General features: G+C 42.7%; 2 protein-coding genes and 4 non-coding genes across 6 annotated transcripts; 3 read left to right on the forward strand and 3 right to left on the reverse strand.

Moving 5' to 3' along the window:
- Nucleotides 1-3,048: 3,048 nt before the first annotated feature.
- Nucleotides 3,049-11,586, reverse strand: gstt1a (glutathione S-transferase theta 1a). Its single transcript, XM_074670220.1, has 5 exons — nt 11,203-11,586; nt 7,973-8,060; nt 4,846-4,996; nt 4,121-4,297; nt 3,049-3,314 (listed from the first exon to the last, which is right to left on the reverse strand). The coding sequence occupies exons 1-5, from the start codon at nt 11,306-11,308 to the stop codon at nt 3,114-3,116; spliced, it is 723 nt and encodes a 240-aa protein (XP_074526321.1). The 5' UTR covers nt 11,309-11,586; the 3' UTR covers nt 3,049-3,113.
- Nucleotides 11,382-22,698, reverse strand: LOC141790389 (uncharacterized). The gene is made up of 5 exons (XM_074670221.1): nt 22,472-22,698; nt 18,330-18,430; nt 17,945-18,113; nt 15,552-16,128; nt 11,382-11,472 (listed from the first exon to the last, which is right to left on the reverse strand). Exons 1-4 carry the CDS (start codon nt 22,586-22,588, stop codon nt 15,907-15,909), a joined length of 609 nt encoding a protein of 202 aa, XP_074526322.1. The 5' UTR covers nt 22,589-22,698; the 3' UTR covers nt 11,382-11,472; nt 15,552-15,906.
- On the reverse strand, nt 15,175-15,246 carry trnac-gca (transfer RNA cysteine (anticodon GCA)). Its single transcript has one exon. It is a non-coding gene; the product is annotated as a tRNA-Cys (tRNA).
- Nucleotides 18,162-18,233, forward strand: trnac-gca (transfer RNA cysteine (anticodon GCA)). Its single transcript has one exon. It is a non-coding gene; the product is annotated as a tRNA-Cys (tRNA).
- Nucleotides 18,928-18,999, forward strand: trnac-gca (transfer RNA cysteine (anticodon GCA)). Its single transcript has one exon. It is a non-coding gene; the product is annotated as a tRNA-Cys (tRNA).
- trnac-gca (transfer RNA cysteine (anticodon GCA)) lies at nt 22,356-22,427 on the forward strand. Its single transcript has one exon. It is a non-coding gene; the product is annotated as a tRNA-Cys (tRNA).
- Nucleotides 22,699-24,792: the final 2,094 nt, after the last annotated feature.

Consider the following 24,792-nt stretch of genomic DNA (forward strand, 5'->3'; position numbering starts at 1 on the left):
AAGAAAACAGTTGATGCCATGAAAGTTTGTCCCTTTATTAAACAGTCTGTGCTCTGCCCTGACTGACCTCCAGAGGGCTGACCAATCAGAGTGAAGGGGGTCAGTGGAGCCTTAAAGAGACAGCGGCTAAGATGGAGCATTTAAAACAGAGACTGAAATAAGAGTTTCTACTGCACCAAAAAGAAATAAATTGGTTTGTTTATTTGTTTTGTTTTTGTTTTTATGATTTTTTTTAAATTTTATTTTAAATCCTTGAAGTATTCTTTTGGGGGTCCTGGAGTACAGGCAGACCTTGGTGTTTGAGGCCCCTCCCATGTGTCCTGAACCAGTTTGACAAACATGACGTGATGACGTCATCATTTCAGTGAGTTTCATAGAGGTTAAAAATCTGCAGGTAATTAACTAAATTAAGTTTCCCCTTCCCTTTTGTCTGTTTATTGTTTTATTTTCTGTGTCTACTGTTTTTTATGTTTTTATTTAAAAATTTTTGATATTTTTAATTTTTAAATTATTTTTTTGTTTTTATTTTAATATTTTTTACATTTTTAATTTTAAAATTATTTTTTATGTTTTTATTTTATTATTTTTGACATTTTTAATTTTTAAGTTATTTTTTATGTTTTTATTTTATTATTTTTGACATTTTTAATTTTTTAAAATTATTTTTATTTTTTATTTTATAATTTTTTTGACATTTTTAATTTTTTTGAATTATTTTTATGTTTTTATGGAAATAAAAAGTAGATTGCATGCATTTAAGTTAAAGCTGTAACAAAGACAAAGAACAATAAAAGCAGCACATCTATTGTCAGAAACATCCACTAGATGGCAGCATTTTATACCTGAATCCATAACTGTCAGTGTCAGACTCTTCCTGGATCCTGTCTGTGTGTAAAAACAGAAACTTTAAAATAAAACCAACACACTGAAACTTCTGGACACGTCTGCTCTGAGAAATGATCCTGTTTCTGCTCAGAAAGACGTTTTTGATCTGCAGGACAAAACCGTCTCTGTGAGCCGACGAGACAAAGACTCAGTCATGTGCTCAGAGCAGGAATTTAACACTGAGTTTTTACTACAGTTTGATTTATGCACAGTTTTCAGACTCTACGGCTCAGAAACTCTCATTCATCCTTAAAGAGAAACATGGGACCTCTTTCACTGGGGTTTGACCTCAGAGCAGCGTTTTCTGCTCGTTACCATGGTGAGAGTAAAAACCTTTAACAGGATCAGGGCTGAGAGGGGGCGCAGAGCTTTAAAATGTACGGAGAATTAAAAAAAAACATTTAAAAGCTTTATTCCCCTCACCAGGAGCTGGTCTGACTGCAGAAACATGTGACCGTTGTTTTATTTTGACGACTGTAACAGAAAGTAAAAACCTATGATGTTTTTTTTTCACTTAAACTCAACATTTAAAAAGGTTGATAATGACATTTTATTTTGGTGAAGCTGCAACATTCCCCTTTAGAGACGGTTTCTGAGCTAAACCAAAGTGCAGGGCTGGAAAGAGTTTGATGTGTTAAAAATACAACGACTGATAAAATTAGACTGAAGTTCACTGAAAAAACTGAAATCTGATCAAGCGTTTCTTTTCAAACCAACAAGTCTAGAAAAATGCTGCATTTCAAGATATTAAAGACAAAAATGATTCCTGAACAGGACGAGAAATATTTACTAATTTAGTTTCTTGAAACAAGAATAAAGTCTTAATGAAAAAAAGAAAAAAAGCACAGTTTTTTACTCTTCATTTGTCATTTTTGACCTCTAATATGCTGAAATCTGTGTCTCATATTAAAAATAACACACAAAGACTTTATCAGAGTCCAGTTTTCACAGTGTAAAAGGAAAACTACACGTCTGTGGATCGACATAAGTAAAGTATTTTCTTTTCCAATAAAGCCAGATAGCAGCAAAACATACCATCCTGTGCTAATTCTTAAAATGCTCAAGTAAGTGCTGGTTAGCATGGTTAGCATGCTCAAGACTTAATGATGGCTAATTTTCAGTTTCAGGTTCTGCTCATGTGTAATCTGTGTTGAAGGAGGGGCTGTAAAAACAGGATGGACTTGTTTTTTTATTGGACTCAGGTGGAGTTTTGTGCTGAATCTGTGGCTCCAGCCTTGCTCTTGTGAGACATGATACCGGATCAGTGTTTGTGTTTTTGAACGTTTTGTTGTGAAATGTTGTTTGTGTCCAATTGTAGAAAATAAGTGAATTAAAGAGTTTTTTTATGTTATTTTTGGGATAAGTGACATGGGTAATTCTTTAATTAGAGAAATATAAGTGAAGTCTCAGCTCTGATTACCGTACTCTTGGGAATCTGTAACATTTTAATTACAAACATCTCTGCCGCTGTCACAGCCAGTGTGTGGCAGTAGACGCTGCTGTTTCACCGCAGTAATGGCTGCCACTCAAGATGGCGGCGCCCACAAATCAAGTCGTAGGATTGTTTGTTATTAACAGAAGAGGATTTTTGTCAGATTTTTCTACACACAGCCCTTCCAGTCTGTGAAAACGTCTTTTTCTAATAAAATAAGGTTAAAACTCAAAGGTTACCTCCTCACGCTGGAAAGGAAAGTTTGATTTTTCTTTCTGAGTTACTGATGCAAGCAGAGAAAACAAATGTGATTTAAAAACATTAAATTTAGTCACAGATCACGTTTTTCAAATGTAATCTAATCAGTTAAATTCAGTTTAAAGAGTCACAGATGTCAGCTCTGCTCCGACCTGAGGAGACTCGACCTGGGAGTGAATGAGTTTTGGTTTCATGGAGGACGACGTCGTTCCTGCATCAGGTCAGCTGACCAGCCGGAGGAAACAGCTGCTGCTCAGCTGCTCGTCACGCTGTGGGTCATAGAAACACTCTGCAGGAGTTCAAATCAAAAATGAGTTTGACATGTTCCCACAGGCTGAGAGTTTGAGGATTTTCTGTCAAACATGTTTTTACCTTCAGGAAAGTCTGAGCAGAAGCTTTGATTCAGTGAACAGGTGGAGAAACATCAGGACTGAGAGGATCCAATAAAAACACAGAGTCTGCTCATGTTTCCAGAGGGAAGAGACTTTATTAAGCTCCTCATGGTGGTGACGTCACAGACAGGAAGCCTCTCTGGTCTTTAGCTGAAGAGTTTGCGAAACATGGGCTTGAACTGCTCTATCCTGCCGTCCTTCTTCATCCGCTCGGGCAGACTCTGGACCTTCATCACCGGCTCGTGAGCTTCGTCGAACAGCGTCTCCCCCAGCTCCTTCTTCACACGCTCCCTCCACGCTCCCAGCTTCGGGCGGCTGGCGAAGACGTCGACGCCAGATCCAACGGGCTGCAAGGAAACACCGCAGGTACATGAAAATGACAACTACAGGTGCCTTAGAGGGACAAAGTTAGGCCTGATACTTTTTGAAAACAACACACTCTGTGTTTAAAGTTTTATAAATACTTAGATCCTTAAATCAACATGTCCTGTGATAAACAGCTTTCATGAGCCATAACCTGTGACAACCTCATCAGCCTCTGCTTCAGCCAATCAGTGGAGCCGTTTCACCTGAAACGCTGACATCATCAGTTTGATTAAAGCAGAGCAAAGAACAGGACAATAAAACCTGTTATCAGGTCACTGCTCTATAGTTCAGACAGTCCACAGGTGTTCAGGTCAACACACCTGAAGTGACCTGTCAATCACAGGTAGCCCCGCCCCTCATCAGCCCCTGCTTTATGACCTCTGACCCCTCAGACGGCGTTTGGAGCCACGTCACTGCGTCATGGTAAAGCTGTGATTAGCTGTGATTGTTGTGGAGGTTGTGACATTATTTTTCCTGACTGTGAACGCACAAACCTGAGGCAGAGATGATCATCCCATCGTGTTAATGAGATGAAGGTGAAGAAGGTCACTGTGACTGTAAACGACTCCACGCTTCAGGAGGAGTCAGTGAGAGGGTGGAGGAGGACGGATACTCAGAGGGCGGAGGTTTTAGAGGATGAATCCAGCAGAGGGAGTTTAAATCACAGGTCACTGGTCTCTGACTGAATGCTCTGTGTTTGTGCTCAGTCTGTGTCATACGAAGACTTAAACTGGCTTAAACGGCGTGCAAACCCTGAGGGATGAAAACACTCGGGTTGAGTTTCTACCTGCATGATCTCCACCACAGCCACCAGGTCAGCCAGAGAGATCTTGTTCCCCGCGATGAACGGTTTCCCCGCCAGGAATTTCTCCTCCAGGAGTTTAAGGGACTTCTCCAGATCCTCCATGGCAGAGTCCATCTTCTCCTTGGGGACCTCAGAGTCCATGATCATGGGGAACATAATCTGTCCACAGAGAGTTTGAATCAGCTGAATCACTGAGATAAGAGAGCGTTAATCTTTAAATGAACATAATATCTGAGCTGTCGTAATGTTTGAGTCCATGCAGGACGCAGAGCTAACCATGACTCAGCGTAACCATGACTCAGCGTAACCATGACTCAGCGTAACCATGACTCAGCGTAACCATGGCTCTGCGTAACCATGGCTCAGCGTAACCATGGCTCAGCGTAACCATGGCTCAGCGTAACCATGACTCTGCGTAACCATGACTCAGCGTAACCATGACTCAGCGTAACCATGGCTCTGCGTAACCATGGCTCAGCGTAACCATGGCTCAGCGTAACCATGGCTCAGCGTAACCATGGCTCAGCGTAACCATGGCTCAGCGTAACCATGACTCAGCGTTACCATGGCTCAGCGTAACCATGGCTCAGCGTAGCCATGGCTCAGCGTAGCCATGACTCAGCGTAACCATGACTCAGCGTAACCATGGCTCAGCGTAACCATGGCTCAGCCTAACCATGACTCAGCGTAACCATGACTCAGCGTACCCGGAGCAGGAAGACCTTTGACCCGTGCATCCGCAGGTTTGTGTGCTGCCAGGACAGGTACTCATTAACCCGCGCTCGCTGCTGCAGGTCGGCTGGATACCAGTGGTCGGGGGCGGAGGTTTTCTGAGCCATGTACTCCAGGATGGCCGTGCTGCAGAGACAGACACAGATTAAAACTCCAACCAGGGGGGGGTCTCTGAAAAGTGTTTAAAACCAGGAAGCTAACGCCACGCAGTGAGACGAGGAGGATCAGAGAGAGCTCTCAGACTTTCTTCAGTGATGTTCCTGTGAAACCTTTTCTTTCTGCTCAGTCTCCACTAACAGGCTCAGAGCGGGTTATGATCAGAGAAAAGACGTAAAACTCAGCGCTGTGCTGTCAGTGTCTCTGGGATATGATCCTCACTTTATCAACTTAAACTTTTGCTTGGTTGCTGTTTTGAATCTACAGTTTTTGAGTGTGAACCCCCTGCAGTGCCCTCACGTCCTCTCTGGGGTACATGAACCCCCGTTTGAGAACCAGAGCTTTAGACTCACACAGACTGACAGACAGACCTGCTCACAGCTTCCTGAACTCACTAAATGCTGCAGAGCTCTGTCCTCATGGTGGACTAAGATCAGACCTCTTATCTGGTCTTGATGTTGGGTTTCTGATAATAAAACTTTTTTAACATTTATGGGTCTGGACCTGTTCATGTTTTTGTTAAGTGTCTTGAGATAACGTTTGTTGTAAATTGGGGCTATACAAATAAAGATTGATTGATTGATTGATTGATTGATTACAGGTTCAATATGATCCTGTTCAGAGAGGCTACCAGGACTGACGTCACCACCTTGGCAAATATGACGGATGTTAAACTGATTATTTGGTTCAATAGATTAAAGTACAGGTTTAAAAAACAGAAGGTAGCACAACAACCCAGTTCAGTGTGAACTGGGGCGCTGATCCACTGGTTTGCCCCCAACAAACAAACAAGCAGTCGCTTAGTTTGCCGACTATTTAGTAAATAGGTTACAGTGTGTCCGGATGGCTGGAGTTAGTTCTCCCTTTCTTGAGGTCACAAAAGGCGTCCCACAAGGCTCAGTCTTAGGACCCATTCTGTTCACAATTTATATCAATGATTTGTGTGCAAACTTGCCAAATGCGTCACATCATCTTTATGTTGACGATTCTGTAATATACTGCTGTTCACAGTCAGTTGCACAGGCATTTGAATTCTTGCAAACTGCTTTTGATGTAGTGCAGATTCGTCTGAAAAACTTGAAAATGGTTTTAAGTGCTGATAAATCTAAAATAATGCTTTTTTCAAAGGCATCTGTTCCCCTGGAGGAAATCCCCTCAATTAGAACTTTCCAAGGTAAAATCCTAGAGCTGGTTACCAGCTATAAGTACCTCGGATTAACTATTGATAGGGACCTGTCTTTCAAAGTGCATATGAAAAATCTGCTTTCTAAACTTAAGGCAAAACTTGGTTTCTTCTATAGTAACAGGTCGTGTTTCTCTCTCAGAGTAAGAAAGCTTTTGGTGTTGGCTTCTTTTTTGCCGGTTCTTGATTATGGTGATGTTGTATATATGTCTGCTTCAACCACCTGCCTTCAGTCCTTGACTCCTGTTTACCACTGTGCTCTGAGGTTTATCACAGGTTGTAGTCGCCTCACCCACCACTGTGAACTGTATGCTAAAGCTGGCATGCCCTCTTTGGATATACGGCAATATACGCACTGGATGACTCTGGTTTATAAAGCTCTTCTTGGCCTGGGTCCATGCTATTTAAGCACTTTTCTTAGGAGAAATGAAAGCCATTATGCTTTACGGTCAAATGACATCTTGTATCTTTCTGTTCCACGTGTACGAACTGAAACAGGAAAAAAAGCTTTTCGTTACTCTGCTCCTTCTTCTTGTAATGCCCTCCAATCTGAACTGAAACTGACTGAACTTGTGTCTTTGGAAGTTTTCCGCTCTACCCTGAGAAACCGACAACGTGAATTCACTCAACAGTGCCTGTGTTCTTAAATTGTTTCTTATGACAACTCCTGCATTTTATTGTGTGTATTCTAATCTCTATTGCTCTACTCTGTTTTGTCTACTGTGACATGTGTTGCTGCCTCTCTTGGCCAGGTCGCCCTTGTAAAAGAGGTCTTGACCTCAATGGGTCTTTTACCTGGTTAAATAAAGGTTAAATAAAAAAAAACAGAAGGGTCCCAAAAAGTGGGACGGCTCTGGGTTATCAGAGGATCTGTCCTGGGTTAGTCAGTGGAAACACCACAGGATGTGACAGAGACGAACTGAACTGAACCGTTGGTGGAAACGAGACTGAAGTATCTGGACTGTGAGGTCCAACAGCTCGTTGGTTCACTGGGAAAACGCTCGTTAGGCCTGATGATCAGTCAGTCCCTGATTTAAACTACAACCAATGACAGATGGACGTACAGATCTGGACTGTTCACTCTTTACTGCAACAATAAAATAAACAGCCGAGTCCAGACTTTGTTCATCAAATGGTCCAGAGAAAACACAGAAAAGATTAAGGTGGGATGATGTTGGCCCCACCTCCAACCTCTGGTGTCCTCCTTTAGTCCACTAAACCCTGTCTTTGGGGTTTTTACTCCTCAGATCAGGGGCTGGGTCTGAACCAGGTCTGGGTCTGAACCAGGTCTGGGTCTGAACCAGGTCTGGGTCTGAACCAGGTCTGGGTCTGACTGTCATGGTGTTGAATCAAAATCAGCTCTGAAAGGTCTTGGTTTGGATACTGATGGAGGGTTGTGTCAGTGGACTTATCTATTTCCTGTCTGTGCGTGGCGTTTCTTAAAAACTTTACTTTTAGATTTCAGTTAAAATGCAGCTCAGAGAAGGTCAAAGGGGACATTTCTCCCTGTAGCAGCGCCACCTGCTGGTTGTTTTTTGAGAACCAGTGTTATAGGAGACTAAAAGGTGTGGCTGTGACGGGGATACAGAGTTTGACGAGTCGACACAAACCAGCCGCCGTCTGATGGACTGAGCCGTGGAGGAGAAGGAGGGAGGAGGAGTCTGGTTTTTGCTCTTTGGGTGAAAATCAGAGATTTTTGTAGCAGCTCCTGATCAAACTAAGAAAACACTCGTCAGCGTGTGTGACAGAGTCAGCTTCTGTACCTTTCAGTGAGGACGAAGTCCCCGTCCTTCATGACAGGAACCTTGCTCAGAGGGCTGATCTTGGTGAACTCGGGGCCGTACTGCTGACCTGGAAACAGCAAAAACACATTTTCACTGATCCATGAGGAAAAACAGAGTTCAGAGTTTGTACCCTCCCCTCCTCTAACTTTGCGTTTTTATCTGAGGTCAGACTGTTTTCCCTCAGAGACGGGGAGTGTTTTGTTTTGTCTGGATGTTTGGACCTTCGACCTGTGAGACCTGGTGCGTCCTCTGACCGTGGAGCGGGTTACGTCAGACCGTCCTCTGTGTCTCGCTCTGATCCTGGCCGTCAGCTCTGGGTGAGATGTGAAATGAAAGCTGATACGAGGGCGAAGGATTTTTCTGCTTTATGTAACGTCTCTCTGAGGCCGGGGAAGGTTTGACTCCAGCGTGTTGCACAAGGCGTCGACAGATCCAGGTTTACAGAGCGGTCAGCGACCATCTCAGGTCTCAGCACGTCGGGTTTTAAGTGTTTAACCTCTGCACACAGAGCAGGTCTTATTATCTTAACCTGCAGAGTGACTGAGCCGTATTAAAGGGACAGTTCAGTTTATACCAGTTTGGACACTTTAACCCCTAAACGGCAGCGGTGGCGTTGAGCTGGCGAGCTGATTTGACTTTGATTTGAATACAGGGGGCGTGCAGAGTCTGTGACGTATCTCACATCTCCAAACTACAGAGTCCACACTGTGGTCCACACTGTGGTCCACACTGTGGTCCCCACTGTGGTCCTGTTGACTCACTAACTGTTTGACTAACTGGGTTGATCTACGCTGAACAGAAACCCCCACTCAGTTTTTCCGTCCTCCTCCATGTGCAGCTACGCTAAAACAACAAAGACAAAAGAGGCTCAGTTTCTGTTCCCACTTTAATCATCACATATCAGACTCCAGAGAGTCCAAAACCAGGATCTACTTTAATCTGGATCTGCCTTCCTCAGGTGTTTTCAGCATTTTAGGGGGAGGGTTGGGGGGTTAATGCTCATACTGCAAAAAAACTGAAATCTTATCAAGTGTTTTTTTCTTATTTCAAGTAAAATTTGTCTGATTGTACTTGATATGAACCACATTCAATGTGCTCCAAAATTTGCTCTAAACTAGAAAAATGTCTTAATACAGAAACTTTTCTCTTCTTCCATTGGCAGATTTTGTTCAGACCTCTTTTAGTCTTTAAATAACTTGAAATCAGACATTTCTCTGGACTGCTCAGGTGAATGTGACTCACATTAAGTCTAAGTCAAAGTCAAGTCAAGACACTTTCTGCAGGAGTTCTGGTTCCTTGTTCATAAACACAACTTTCAAACTGGCTCCTCCTCCTTGGCTCAGTGCCAGCAGCAGCCCACACCCACAGCCTCTGACCATGACAACGTGAACACACTCACTAACCCATCAACCACCTGTAGCATCATGTTTCTACATGGGAGAAACTCAAGAGCCATGCACCTGACTTAGCATGTTATGATTAGCAGAAAGCTAACTCGCTTCACTCTTCGTCTCGTACTGCTCCCCAAGTTCCTGAAAGCGAGTGAAAGTCGAGCCAAACTTCACCCTCGTTTAGCCTGACTGTGGGTTGGAGGCAACATTAGCACAAACACATTAACCTGGGCTTTAGCCTTTAGCTCGTGTGTTAGCCTTTAGCTTGTATTTTAGCCTTAAGCCCATATTCAAGGTTTTAGCTGGTATTTAAGCTTTAAGCCCATATTTTAGCCTTTAGCTCATATTTTAGCCTTTAGCCATATTTTAGCTTTTAGCTAGTATTTTAGCCTTTAGCTTATATTTTAGCCTTTAGCCCATATTTTAGCCTTTAGCTAGTATTTTAGCCTTTGGCCCATATTTTAGCCTTTAGCTAGTATTTTAGCCTTTAGCTAGTATTTTAGCCTTTGGCCCATATTTTAGCCTTTAGCCCATATTTTAGCCTTTAGCTAGTATTTTAGCCTTTGGCCCATATTTTAGCCTTTAGCCCATATTTTAGCCTTTAGCTAGTATTTTAGCCTTTAGCCCATATTTTAGCCTTTAGCTAGTATTTTAGCCTTTGGCCCATATTTTAGCCTTTAGCCTCGTATTTTAGCCCTGTTTAGGTAAAGCTTTATCTGTTGAAGTTTGGTGTCATTTGGTTGTTTTTCCTTCCTCCATGCTACGTTCGCTATCGTAGCTGCTCTGATTAGCTTCTTCCACTCGCTATCATCAAAGTCAGTTGAGTGATTGGTCGAGGTAACCATGCTCGCCCTCGCCCAGAAACATCTCAACACAATCAAAACATCAACATCCAGGCTGAGGAGGGGTTGAGGCAGACACAGACACTGACACACGTGTGTATAGAGGCCCAGAAGTGACGATTAAAGAGGACTTTTCATTTTAAAGTTGACTTTTTATCTTCCAGAGTAACATTCAATGAGCTGCTGTGGATCCAAACATCAAAACTCCAAAACGTTACACTCTGTGAAAAGTGACGAGTTCACACCCCGGAGCTTTTATCTTTCAGAGTACATGTCTATTTTCAACAACACTTAAATATTATATCAGTAATCAGTTTGTTTGTTTTTGTTTCAGCTTCATTCTATTCTTACAAATGGCCTAAATGGGCTTCCATAGAAAACATCAAGTCGTAGTAAAGTCTGGACAAACTGATGCATCACTTTGTAAACACACGTCTCTGTGAGTTTCATGTGTTTACAGAAGTGATAAAAGAAAAACAAAACTGGTTTCTTTTTTGATTTCATCCAAATGTATTCCTCATTTTTATTTCTGTTTCTCACATCATGTGTTGAAGGAGAAATTGTGAAACCTCTAAAAAAACAACCGCTGCAGAGTCAGCTGCTGAGAATAAAGCATTCGATGCCTGGTTGGAGGTTTCTGTGGAGAAACAGTTTTGGCTGTGCATGCTGACTGCAGCGTCGAGCTGATTGTTGGAGCTGGATTGTGAAATACGTCTTCAGCTCCAGGAAGAGCAGAAATGTCCGGAGCAAAGAGCTGAATGTAAAAAACAAACAGTTCCTGTCCAAACATCTGGGAACAATCTGCACTTTTCCAGAGAGGATCAGAGTCTGCAGCTGGAGCGAGAGTTCAGCTTTCACTGAGGGACACACAGACTGCTCCACATGCCTCTGAACAACACGGTGTGTGTGTGTGTGTGTGTGTGTGTGTGTGTGTGTGTGTGTGTGTGTGTGTGTGTGTGTAGCAGTGTTTTCTTACCTGAAGACAGGTCCACGGTCTTGAACTCAAAGGGGATCCCGAGCACCCTGGCGAACATGAAGACGGATCGGCAGGGCTGAGAGTGCAGGTCCAAGTAGAGCTCCATGGTGCCTGGCTCTGAGGTCTGAGGTCTGGGATCTGGGGTCTGCAGAGTGGGTCTGGGTCTGGCTGATGTTCCCTCTGTGTTTTCAGAGCGTTTCCTTTCCCTCCTGCAGAGCCTTTTATCCTGGGTCCGCTCAGAGCTCCGCCTCTCCTCCTCCTCGTCTTAAACTGTTTGGACAGGTCAAAGTCAGCAGGTCGTCCCGGTTGAGCAGGCCGACCTTTGACCTCAGCCTGGCCCAACATTTAGTAAACAGAGCCCAGAGTTTCACATTTTTATCTGCCTCCTTCCCTTTGATCGATACAGAGGAGGATTAGGCTGCGGGAGGTTTGTTTCTGAGGAGGTTAGGACAGAAAACAACACGTTTCCTCAGACTCTGCTGAGAAAAAGTCACAGTTTGGGATTTAAAGTTGGAATCAGGAAAAAAAGCAAGAATCAAAGATTAAAGGCACAATGCAAATGTTTTTAGTGTAAGTAATCTTTTTCTGTAGATCTGTGAGTCCATCACAATCAGCCATCATTCAGTCCCAGACTCCTGTAACCGTAATTATATATTCATTTAAAACACCTCGTTAACACATTTCTTTAAAAGTATCCATTTATAAAACAAAACACACAAGTTAAAGTTTTCATGGCAATAGGTCAACAGCAAACATAAACAAAAATAAACAATAATAAAAATAAACAAACCCATGAAAGAGACTGTGAGGAGGATCTGTTTGAAGTGGACTGCAGCGCCACCTTCTGGCCTGGAGTCTCACACACTGTGGAGAAGACCTGACTCTGAACAAGGCGTGTGTTTGCTCTGGAAATGATTTTTTGTTCACGTCAACTTTACTCCACAAGGTAAGATATTTATCAACAGGTAGAGCTACGCTTTGAAACCTGACAACAAGCTAACTTTGTCAGTTTGTAGCGTAGTTTAACAGCTGCTATATTTCTCTCTCCTCACAGCCCGGTGCTCTGAGACGTGTCTGTAACGTGTAACGTTAGTGAATCCTGGTTCTGTCCTACCAGAGCTCATCTACCAACTCCAACCTCACCAAGCAGAGCTAACGTAACCTGGCTCTTTATTTTATTGATAGACTCTCAAGTTTGAACAGACCACTGCAGAATAACTGCTGACTGTGGGCTGGAGGCTACATTAGCACTAACACATTAACCTGGGGTTTAGCCTTTAGCTTGTATTTTAGCCTGTAGCTGGTATTTAAGCTTTTAGCCCATATTTTAGCCTTTAGCCTGTATAATAGCCTAAAGCTTGTTTTTTTTTAGCTTTTAGCTTGTGTTCCAGCCTTTAACCCATGTTTGAGCCTTTAGCTTCTGTTGTAGCCTTTAGCTCTTGTTTAAGACTCCAGCTCCTGTGTTAGCCTTTAGCTTGTGTGTTTGCCTTTAGCACATATTTTAGCCTGTATTCTGGCATTTAGCTCTTGTTTTAGACTTTAGCTCATATTTTAGCCTTTAGCCCATATTTAAGCCTTTATCCTGTATTCTATCCTTTGGCCTGTATGTTAGCCTTAAGCTTGTTTTTAGCCTTTAGCTTGTGTTTCAGCCTTGAACCCATGTTGCAGCCTTTAGCTTGTAATTTAGCTTTTAGCTCTTGTCTTGGACTTCAGCTCCTGTGTTTGCCTTTAGCTTGTTGTGTTTAGGACTTAAGCCTCTGTGTTAGCCTTTAGCTTTGTGTTTGCCTTTAGCAGATATTTAGCTCTTGTTAAAGCCTTAAGCTCATACTTTAGCCTTCAGCTCATGTTTTAGCCTTCAGCTTGTGTTTTAGCATTGGGCTTATATTTAAGCTTTTAGCCCATATTTTAGCCTGTAGCCCATATTGTAAGCTTGTTTTTTAGCACTGAGCTCGTATTAAAGCTTAGCATTTAACTCTTGTTTAAGACTTCAGCTCCTGTGTTAGCCTTTAGCTTGTTTTTTAGCCTTAAGTCCATATTTTAGCCTGTTGCTTGTATTTTAGCAATTTGCTCCTGTTTAAGACTTAAGTTTGTTTTTTAGCCTTTAGCTTGTTTTTTTAGCCTTTAGTCCATATTTTAGCCTGTAGCTTGTATTTTAGCACTGAGCTCATATTAAAGCTTATATTTCATATTTTAGCCTTTAGCCTGTATCTTAGCCTTTGGCCTGTATGTTAGACTTGTTAGCTTGTTTTTTAGCCTTTAGCTTGTGTTTTAGCCTTTAGCTTGTGTTTTAGCCTTTAGCTTGTGTGTTAGCCTTTAGTTTGTGTGTTAGCCTTTAGCTTGTGCTCTATCTCTCTCCTGTTTCTCTTCCTTCTTCTCCTTTGTCCTTTTTCTGTCTGACAGTTTGGCTCCAGTGTCCACCTGTTCTGTTTGGGATCAGGAAGATATCTAGAGGAGACTCTTTCTGGATTATTCTCAAACTCTTCAGGAACTTTAAAACTGATAAAGTCAGAAGGAGAAATCAAACCAAATATCTCAAAGCTAAAAGGTAAAAGGCAGAAACAGGAAGTTAACACATCAGAGATGTACGCAGATAAAAGAAGTAAAACAAGTGAAGAAACTGAGACAAAAACAAAATAAAGGCGCTAAATGAGGAATCAGGAGATTAAGGACATGAAGGAAGTTGGACTGAGTAAAATAAAACTAAACTGGATAAAACAAGTTTAAATCTGTTTGTCATCTCTTGGTTTTAGCAGTGAAAGGGGGTCAGCTTTGGATCTGGACTTGGTGAAGTGGATCTGGTCCCACAGCTGAAGGACGTCAGAGAGGGATCAACAAAACAAAGAGTCGTTCAGGGCCACAGAGAAACAGAGTATCGTCTCCAGCAGGGACACAGGAAACGTCTTATCAGCTGTAGTTTCTGCTGAGGTTTGACAAACAGCTGCAGAATGTTCTGGATCTCCAAACAGGAAGTAAACCCCCACACCACGACGACGCCCAGCTATCAAACTGTCAGACCACATTCCTCACTGGTTCCTCCATCATCGCCCGGCTGTGGGGTCAGGGCTCTGTGGTCCAGGAGCCTGAGAGGGCGGAGTCTGATCCCTGAGGGGCGGAGCTCCCTCTGTCTTCCTCTGAGGTCCTGAGAGGGACCACAGAGTCCAGGAACAGGAACAGGAGACCCTCAGCAGAGCCTCAGCAGACCCTAAGCAGACACATCTCTCCCCTGTTTCACCTTAAACCATTTCTGCTCTCAGTTTCCAGCCTGATGGAGCAGCCTGCAGGGTTTACTGCCATCTAGTGGTGAGGGAACAGACTGCAAACCATGATATCCACTGGTCTTTCCAGCTCTTTCCAACCAGTGTGAGAGGGGAGACAAGTCCATACACCAAGATAAAGTTTCACAGATAAAGGATGGTTTTATGTTGTTTTTTAATCCTGACACAGTGTCCATTTCTGGAGCTTGGGTCAAATTTGACCCCAAACATCATGTTAGGGTCAAAGAATATTTAGATGTACCTAAAACCTGCGTTCCTTCAGGAGTCCAGCAGGGGGACTTTGTGGTTGCAGAATTTCTCTGAAACAGAGAGTCTCCCTGAAGTCCAGCAGGGGGAGGTTCAAAGACTCAGTGTTGGGGTGCAGCTGGCCTAGTGGTCTGGGTCGCACCCCATTAGGTTCCCCTTTGAGCAGACAGCCTGGGTTTGAGTCCGGCCCATTTCCTGTTTGTCATTCTCCACTCTCAGCCTGTTTCCTGCTCGAGCCACCGTCCTAACCACGCCAACGCCATCAAAAGATAAAAACTACCTTAAAAAAGAAGATCTTTGGACAAAAATACTTTACACCAGACAAATGAAATACTGAAGTTTAACCTGCAGTACTTGTCCAGACCAGCAGGGGGAACATCGATGAAGGTGCACAGGCGTTCGAACGTTACTCAGATTATTTTTACTTTGTTTACCTGCATAAATCTGATGCAGGGGGCATCCGGATTTGAACCGGAGACCTCTTGATCTGCAGTCAAATGCTCTACCACTGAGCTATACCCCCTCACACACACTCACACACACACACAGACTCTAAGACACACACACACTCAGTCAGAGGGTTTTACAGTATTTATTTAAAGAGCGTCACCGCCTGGCTGCGTGGGTGGAGGTTACTGTGTGAACAGGTTTCTGACAGGTGAGAACACCGTCAGTGAAAACAGGTGACACTGATAAAACTGCTGTGTGTCTGTGTGTGTGTGTGTGTGTGTGTGTGTGTGTGTGTGTGTGTGTGTGTGTGTGTGTGTGTGTGTGTGTGTGTGTGTGTGTGTGTGTGTGTGTGTGTGTGTGTGTGTGTGTGTGTGTTACCTGAGGACAGGAAACAAGCCTCAACATGAGGACGGATCAGCAGGGCTGAGAGAGTCCAGGTGGAGGTCCATGGAGGAGCTGTGGGTCCTGGTCTCCCTGATCTTTCTCCTCCTGAGCTCAGAGCTCCAGCTCTCCTCTCTGGGTCTTAAACCGCTCACAGCGTGGTTAACTGTACAAATCTTTCACAGACCTGTTCACAGTCAGATTTGGGACTTGTTCAGACCCTCAGAGGTCCCGGGGACCTGCTCGGTCTTATCAGCAGAGATGAGACGGACTCGTCCTGACTGAACCCAAAGATTAATTCATTTATTCAACAGATGAGCACAGACGGAGCAGACGCAGAGTGAATGAGACTTTAGTTGGTTTCAGGTCTGGCTCCATCGGTCTGCAGAGGTGGCAGCCTCTGGACCTGGACCTGGACCTGGGTCCGGTTGGCCCTTGGAGGGGCAAACAGGTTTCCACAGCTGGAGGTCTTCCGGGGCCTGAGGGAGGAGTCTGGTACCTGAGGGGCTAAGCTCTCCAGGATCTCCAGCAGCCTCTCCGTCTTCCACTGAATCTCAGACCGCTTGTCCTGGTCCTGCAGGGACCAGAAAACACACGGGGACGGTTTCATCCTGGTCTACCAGAGAAAACAGCTGACGGTCTGTCAGTCTGTCAGTGTGTGGGGTTCAACACCATCTAGTGGTGAGGTAACAGACTGCAACCACATTCTGTCCGCTGATATAAAGACCTCATATCAGCCCCTTTCTTCTGTATTTATGAATAAACATATTTATGAATCAGTTTTAAGGTTTTTAAAGTGAACAAAAGGTGACCTTTGACCTTTCCTGTCAGAGCTTTAACCCTCTGGATCAGGGCTCTGCAACCTTTACTTTCATTAGAGCCATTTTGACCCAGCTCAGCCTGACTGAGGACATTCAGGAGCCACTAAATCTACTTTATCTTCACTATGAAAACTATAAAGTTCATAAAATTCTGTACATGGTTAAAATAAAGTGAAAAATCCTCAAAATGAAAAGTTAATTTTGAATTCATAACATTGTACATATAATTTCTTGTTTTTTATTTTTTAATAAATTTGCAATATTTAAAAAATGTGAAATTTTGTCAGTTTTGAAAAAATAAAAAATGCAAAATTGTCAAAAATGAAAATAAAAATTGTCAAGATTTTGCAAAAATTTCACTACATTTATAAGCTTCAATTTGAAATTGCAAAAGTTTGAAAAAAAATGTCAAACAATTTAGAAATATCAAAAAATTGCAAAATAGTTTTTTTTTTCAATATAAAGTTGAAAAGTTGCCCATTTTTGAAAGAAAACTTGAATTTGATAACACATATTGATAACTTTGCTAAACTTAATTTTTTGTTGTTTGCTAATGTCTTCCCACATATCAATCATGTATATTAATCCAGCACGTTGTCAGTTAAAGTAATCCATCCACACAGAATTAAAATCAGTATTTTCTTCCAGATGAGTCTTTTTGTAGATGTAGTTATCTTCCCAGGGCTGTAAAACTTGAGGTTAGCCACAGGTGCATGGAAAGTTGGTGGGCTGTTGATGTTGTAGTCTTTTCTTATTGTTTGATTCTTTTCTGGTTTTAATCTCATCCTACTTAAATTTTTCTCTGTCTCATTTTAACTGACATTTTGAAAAAAAGGTGATCTTAAAGTTTTGCCTCTGTGTTGCAGACTTGTTTTGACCTCCTCTGTATCCAATCTGACGTTGTGTTTTGACCTACCCTGTCTCTGACCTGATTTTGTGTTTGACCTCTGTCTCTGACATAAGTGTGTTTTGACCCTTGTTGTCTCTGACCTGATGGTTTGTTTTGACCCTTCTCTGTCTCTGACCTGGTGTTGTGTTTTGACCTACCTTGTCTCTGACATATGTGTGTTTTGACCCTTGTTGTCTCTGACCTGACGGTGTGTTTTGACCCTTGTTGTCTCTGACCTAGTGCTGTGTTTTGACCCTTGTTGTCTCTGACCTGGTGTTGTGTTTTGACCCTTGTTGTCTGTGACCTGGTGTTGTGTTTTGACCCTTGTTGTCTCTGATCTTATGGTGTGTTTTGACCCTTGCTGTCTCTGACCTGGTGTTGTGTTTTGACCCTTGTTGTCTCTGACCTGGCGGTTTGTGTTTTGACCCTTGCTGTCTCTGACCTGATGGTGTGTTGTGACCCTTGTTGTCTCTGACCAGGTGCCGTGTTTTGACCCTTGCTGTCTCTGACCTGATGGTGTGTTTTGACCCTTGTTGTCTCTGATCTTATGGTGTGTTTTGACCCTTGCTGTCTCTGACCTGGTGTTGTGTTTTGACCCTTGCTGTCTCTGACCTGATGGTGTGTTTTGACCCTTGTTGTCTCTGACCTGGTGTTGTGTTTTGACCCTTGTTTTCTCTGACCTGGTGCTGTGTTTTGACCTCCATGATGTGTCTGAGGATGATGGCGGCCGCCTGTTTCTCTGACTCCAGCACTCTGACCCGGCTCCTCCGCCTCTGCAGCTCGGCCTCCAGCTGATCCAGCTCGGCTGTTTTCTGTTGGTTCTGCTGACGGAGAGCGTGCAGCTCGTACCTGAAAACACAAAAAGAAAATGATTAATCCTCCCTGTCACCTGCAGAGGGGGGTATAGCTCAGTGGTAGAGCATTTGACTGCAGATCAAGAGGTCTCCGGTTCAAATCCGGATGCCCCCTGTGCTGAGTTTTAAAGCTTGGTGTCCTCAAATTGGGACGCCCCGACATCGTCCTCAGACAAACCTGAGTGTGTTCAGCAGGAAGTGCGACCTTTACCTCATGACCTCACTGTTCTCACGCTGCTGCTGGATGGTGGCCTTCAGGATCCTCAGCTCCTCCTTCTGGTCCAGGTACCGGCCTTTCAGCTTCTCCAGCTCCTGAGGAGGAGACTCAGGTGGATCATTTGTAAAAACTGATGTTCAGACATCGTCTCATCTCGCTGTGATGAAACCAGAAATCAAACCAAGGCTGCGTTAAATCATCTGGTGACCATCAAAACAAAGTACACTGAGCAGAGCCAGACCTGAGACCTGGACCACACTGCTGGATTTTCTCTCATGGAGGTAACTTCAGGTTAACCCTGATTTTCCGTCCTACAACAAAGGTTCACTTCTTACCGGAATAAATCACCACGGTAACCATAGTGGGAAACACGTTAAGACATTCACCTAACACTCCTCTGGATCCCTCACTGCTCATCCTTCATGTTTAGTTTCTCTTCATGGTCGTCTCTCCATCTCACACACTGATCCCTGTGAGCGCAGTGTGTGTGTGTGTGTGTGTGTGTGTCAGAGCCAGCTGTTTACACACACTGATCCCAAACACAGGAGAGGCTGACGCTGCATCGACACACACACTGATAGTCAGAGCATCAGGGGGTATAGCTCAGGGGTAGAGCATTTGACTGCAGATCAAGAGGTCTCCGGTTCAAATCCGGATGCCCCCTGCACCTCATTTATGCAGATTAACCCAAAAACCACCAGGGGCTGTTATCCTGGCTGAACAACAGGTGAATCCCAAAGCTTTGGTTCACAGTCTCTCTCAGCTGCTGCTGGAAACATAAAAGTCATACAGTGGGAAATAAGTATTACACACGTCAACTTTTTCCTCATCACATTTATTTCCAAAGCTGCAATTCAAACCAAATTTCTCCCAGACATTGGTATTAACTGAAATAATCCACACATGAAAAGAAATCCCAACGTTCAGGTCCATAAATAATGATTATGGTGAATTAAGTACGATAACACAGGAAAAAAGTATTGAACACACCATGGAAAGGCTGAATACTTTGGACAGGAAATGCACCATACCACCTGAAATCTGTCAGTAATTATTACTTGAACTTCCAATTAGTGCAAACCAACATCAGCTGGGCTAGAGCAAATTGATGGTCCTATAAAAAAGGTGTTTTTTTCACCAAGCAGTTAAATAGCACACACCTCATGATGGGTAAAGGCAAAGAGCTCTCTGAAGACATTCACAACCTGATTGTTGCTCAGCATCAGAATGGAACTGGTTACAGACTTATATCAAAGCACCTGAATATTCCAGTCAGCACCGTTGGGGCCATTATTCACAAGTGGAAGAAGCACCACCTTACCATCAACAGGCCACGCACAGGAGCTCCTTGAAGATTTCTGACCAGGGAGTCAGAAAGATAGTCAGAAGAGGACTCAACCAGCCAAGGACCACCCTGAAAGTGCTCCATAAAGACTTGGAGGCAGCAGGTACAATGGTTACAGAGAAAACAACAGGCAATGCACTCCACCGCCATCGCCTCTATGGACGCTCAGCCTGTAAGACTCCATTCCTCAAGAAAAGGCATGTTGAAGCTGGTTTAAAGTTTGCTAAACAGCATCTTGACAAGCCTGTAGAATACTGGGAGAATGTTGTCTGGTCAGATGAGACCAAAACTGAACTTTTGGGCTGTCATACTACAGACCATGTTTGGAGGAGAAATGGCTCTGCACATCAGCCAAAAAACACTACACCAACAGTGAAGTTTGGAGGTGGAAGCATCATGGCATGGGGTTGTTTCTCATCTCATGGTGTTGGCAAACTTCATATAACTGACGGAGCAATGAATGGAGCCATGTATGGGGAAATTCTTGATCTGAATCTGCTGCCATCCACCAGGATGATGAAGATGAGACGTGGCTGGACCTTCCAGCAGGACAACCATCCAAAGCACACGGCAAAGTTGACTCTCAAATGGTTTCAGAAAAAGAAAATCAATGTGTTAGAACAGCCTAGTCCATGAGTCTCTAACATTTACTTTGATAGGAGCCGTTTTGCCTCAGTACACCTGGATTAAAGTCATTCAGGAGCCACAAGATCAACTTTATCTCATAACAATAAAGGCAAAACAGTAAATGGAATTCTATACATGAAAAAATCACGTGTATGATTTATAAAATGAATCATGTGATCTGTTTTTTTTAATGTTTAAGAAATGTACTAAAAAATCAAAAAGTTGCCAAAATTTGCCAAAACTTCATTAAATTTCACGAAATGTGTGTGGCAAAAATTTGCAAATTTTGTTTTAAAAATTGAAATTTTAAAAATTTGAAAATGCAAAAAATAAATTTAAAAAAATGATTATTTTAAAATTTTATAATTTTTGTCAAAATATAAAAAATGAAATTTTGGTCACTTGCAAAATTTCCTTTTTTTTTATTAAAAAAAATTGCAAAACAAATCATAAACTTAAAAAATCCATAAAAGTTAAATGTAAAAAATATGATAAAATTTCCAACAAATTTTGAAAATTCAAAAAAATTACTAAAATTTTAAATAAACTTAAAATCTAATACATTTTCCAAAATTTTAAAAATTTGAAATACTGCATGAATTGGATAAGGCATGAATTTATTAAATGTCTGTGTCTGTAATCATCAACAACCTCTGTCAGAAATTTTTTAATTTCATTATTTTTGATAATATTCTTCTAAATCTACAAGGAGCCACTGCAAAGGAGTCAAAGAGCCACATGAGGCTCCGGAGCCACAGGTTGAAGACCCCTGGTCTAGTCAATCACCTGACTTCAATCCAACTGAACATTTGTGGAAAGAAGTAAAGAAAAGGGTTCACCAGAGGGCACCAAAGAATATTCCAGATTTAAAGACAATCTGTGCTTAATTCACCATAATCATTATTTATGGACCTGAACGTTGTGATTTCTTTTCATGTGTGGATTATTTCAGTTAATACCAAAGTCTGGGAGAAATTTTGTTTGAATTGCAGCTTTGGAAATAAAAGTGATGAGGAAAAAGTTGACGCATTCTATACTTATTTTACCCACTGTACGTGTCCACGCGTAGCCGGGAACCTGGGAAACTCATCCAGAGGGGGCGCCGCTCTCACCCACAGCAGTTAACGAGCAGGATTTTGATTGACAGCTCCATCAGACCCCGCCTCCCCTCCGCTGAAAAATATTTTTTACTTCTAGAGACGCAGTAAACGAATTGACGCCTATAGACGTCAATGGCAGCAAACACAAACGTTTTAATATCGGCCACCTGATACAAAATCAAATCTTCTCTTCTTCATGTTTTTATTTGATCAGTCATGCTCCACAGTTTAGTGATGTCCTAGAATTCAGATTCTTTGTTTGGGGACTTTAAGCAGTTATGAGATTAAAATGAGATTAATTAGATTAATTAATTACAAATGCTGTTATTATTGAGATTAATTTTTGTAATGTCTAACAGCGCTCATTTTTATCCATTATTATTTTTTATTTCTTGTTTATTCATGCAAAGTTGTTCCAGTCCATTACATTTTATTTTTCATGTTGTTTTATTTTGTTTCCTTCTTGTTTTTAACTGGTTTTTTGGTTAACGGCTGATCTTTGATTTTCAGAGCCATCATCTCGGTCCTTCAGTGAAGCACTCTGGGTTGAAAGTTTGACCCTGTGTGACCTCTCACACCCAGTCTGTCAGAGCGTATCTTAACATTTTCACACGCTGCCGTCTCATTTTCCCATAAAACGTTCCCTATGCACCAATACAGCCTCATATCCCAAACTTTAATCAAACTAATCGTCCAATTAATTTCTTAATTAATTTCTAAAAAAGTTAACAAACCATGAAAAATCAAAGTTAGACACTCATTTTGTAAACACAGAAACATCTTGGCTGTTTCTCTTTGACATGTAAAAAATGTGATGGCGTGTATTCAGCATAGGAAGTCATGTGACAAACCGTCTGTCTGCGCTGACTGTTTGCACAAACTAATCTCCAGGAGTCGCCTGACGCAGAGTGAAAACACGCTGATGCTGGCTCAGAGCTCAGAGCATGGGGGGGTATAGCTCAGTGGTAGAGCATTTGACTGCAGATCAAGAGGTCTCCGGTTCAAATCCGGATGCCCCCTTCGCCACATTTAAGACCTCTCTACAGAAATGGTTGAACCCTGACCTCGTGGTGGCGGTAGAGCCTGCTCGCCGTCTCCTTGGCGTGTTCTGCCGTCTGGTCCCTCTCTGTACGAGTAGCCTCCAGTTTGCCCATCAGCCGGGCCCGTCTCCTCTCCGTCATGCCCCCCTGCAGGTCCTTCTGCAGAGCCCGAATCCTCCGAGTCCAGACCCTTATACGAGCCCGTACTTCCCACAGGTGGTCCTCAGTCGCCTTTCTGACACGCCTGTTAGCATCGTCCTGTAGCCGCTCCAGGCACCTGACGTCAGAGGAGACGGACCACAGGATGTTTACACTTTTCATGCAGCTGTGTCAGAAAGCCTCAGCTCAGCTTCCTCACCTCGTTTTCTCTGACTCCGCCTCCGTCTGCAGGTGGTTGATGGCGGCTTCGTGCTCGTCCTTCTGATGCTCCAGCTGTTGGTGCAGAGACGCCATCTCACTGAGCTGCTGCTTCAGCTGCAACAGCTGCTCCTCATCCTCCTCTGGTTCCTCAGCTGAGGACACGAGGAGAGGAAACAAGGAAAGGAGACAGAGGGGAGAAAGGATACAAAGTTCAGTGTCTGAATCCTCTCACTAACAGACTTTTTGAGCTGATTTCATCTGTATTTCCCTCTGATGACGCTCTGTTCATCATAGACCTGAGGTTTCAGTGAGCTAACAGTTTGTTTCTGTTCATCGTCTCATATTTCCCGCGCTGAGTCGTCTCACCTCGCATCAGGATCCTCGTGTTCAGCTCGTCGACCTGCTCTCGTAGCGCCTGCACCTCCTGGCTGTGCTGCAGCTTTAACGCCTCCTTCTCCTTCTCTGCGTCCTGATGCTGGATCTCCATCTGGGCCAGTTTGTCCAGCTTCATCTCGTTAGCGCTCACGTAGCTTTTCAGGTACTCTTTGTCCCTTTTCTCCCTCTGTAACGCAGCGTAGCGGGTCGAGTGGTGGTCGTTCTGCTTCTCCAGCTCGTCACATCTGAGCTGAAATCTGCAGGACGAACAGAGACGCGTGGACACACCGGCTGTGAGGCCTTTACATGATCTTTACAAGCAAACAAAACTAGCATGAAGACATAAAGTATCATTCCTATGTCATGTTTATGTGCTGTTGCTGAGAGCTTTGTCAAAAACAAACAAACAAAAAAAAAAACATATACTACAATGAAAACTGAGGTTTACCAAACTCTCCACAGGGGGGCGCAAAAAGCAGCGTAAACCAAACATTGCTAACAGGAGCTTTAATCTGCCCCAGTCTTCATTATGCAAAATGAGGTCGGCAAAGTTAAAAACACAAACAAATAAAGACACAATCCTGTCTTTTTAACTCCTTTCTTTGGTTACTAAAGTCAGATTAAACAGATTAAACCCTTAAACGTGTCGTTATTTGGCTAACTCTGAGTTTAAACCCAAACTGAAGCTTAGCTCATCCTTACCTGTCTAACTCCTCCTCCAGATAACGGACCTGTGTCAAATATAACGTTTTCCCTGATCCTCCTGGAGTTATTCTTCCCTCCATGGTCGAAATAAAGGAGTTAAATTGACATTAAAGTTGTTTATCTTCGGTTTTGAATCGTGTCAAACTGAATATTTCGGCTAAATGTGATTTTTGTTTCGACCGTTAGTCGCTAAGTTATGCTAACTTCACTGACTGCTCGGAAAATCGAGCTCCCGCTTCAAAAACCAGACGTAGCTGTCATTAAAAAACTCATTTAACAATAAATGAATAAAGATTTTTGTGACTAATCTTTACACAATACATCTCAAAAGCTTAACTGATATTTTTCCAGCTCAAACGAAACAAGTCTTCAAAGTAAAAAGCTAGCAAAAAACTTCCCGCCACTTCTAAGCCGAGTAAAACTGCTTCTGTGTGTCAACAGAGTCGATTTAATCGTCTACAGTCATGTTGCTATCTGTTTGATAATTTTTGAATGGGTTAAAACCCACACTTTATCCTTTAATCCTTAATTTAGTCATTATTTGAAGGAGGATTGTGTAAAATTCGAGTCAGCTGTGAAAGCGAAGAATGCATAGGAATGCTGCCTTCAGGGACTGCTGGGTAAGATCTAATTCAAAAACCATAAAGCAAATTATTTTCCCCGTCTATTTCAAGTTTTATATATTTATATATTTATTTAAAGTTAAATGAATCATTATCATTATTTATAGTGTTATTACTAGATAATTTTTTTAAACGTTTTTCAGGTTTTAATATAAATCTGCAATGCTGTGTTTCGGAGGAAATTGCCATCAACCTTATCAAGACAACAACTCTTAACTCAACACAAGCCAGTTTTCTCTGCTGCTCTGCTCTTTGAATAAAAGTCTGAAAACAGTCAGAGAA

This window comes from Halichoeres trimaculatus, unplaced genomic scaffold (genome assembly GCF_033239565.1).
Source record: "Halichoeres trimaculatus isolate MK-OKI-2021-1 unplaced genomic scaffold, fHalTri1.1 fHalTri1_scaffold_5, whole genome shotgun sequence".
Taxonomy (NCBI): domain Eukaryota; kingdom Metazoa; phylum Chordata; class Actinopteri; order Labriformes; family Labridae; genus Halichoeres; species Halichoeres trimaculatus.

Bases quoted from the DNA above. Each gene is read 5' to 3' on its own strand.
- gstt1a (XM_074670220.1), bottom strand. From the start codon at position 11,308: ATGGAGCTCTACTTGGACCTGCACTCTCAGCCCTGCCGATCCGTCTTC. The intron at 4,298-4,845 runs GTACGCTGAGTC...CTCTGTGGACAG, and splicing joins CAAAGGTCTTCCTGCTCCGG to ATTATGTTCCCCATGATCAT. The intron at 3,315-4,120 runs GTAGAAACTCAA...GTTTCCTTGCAG, and splicing joins CTGTGGTGGAGATCATGCAG to CCCGTTGGATCTGGCGTCGA.
- LOC141790389 (XM_074670221.1), bottom strand. From the start codon at position 22,588: ATGACGGAGAGGAGACGGGCCCGGCTGATGGGCAAACTGGAGGCTACT. The intron at 18,431-22,471 runs GTCAGGGTTCAA...TCTCCTCCTCAG, and splicing joins GGCTCTACCGCCACCACGAG to GAGCTGGAGAAGCTGAAAGG. The intron at 18,114-18,329 runs GTAAAGGTCGCA...TTGTGTTTTCAG, and splicing joins GAGAACAGTGAGGTCATGAG to GTACGAGCTGCACGCTCTCC.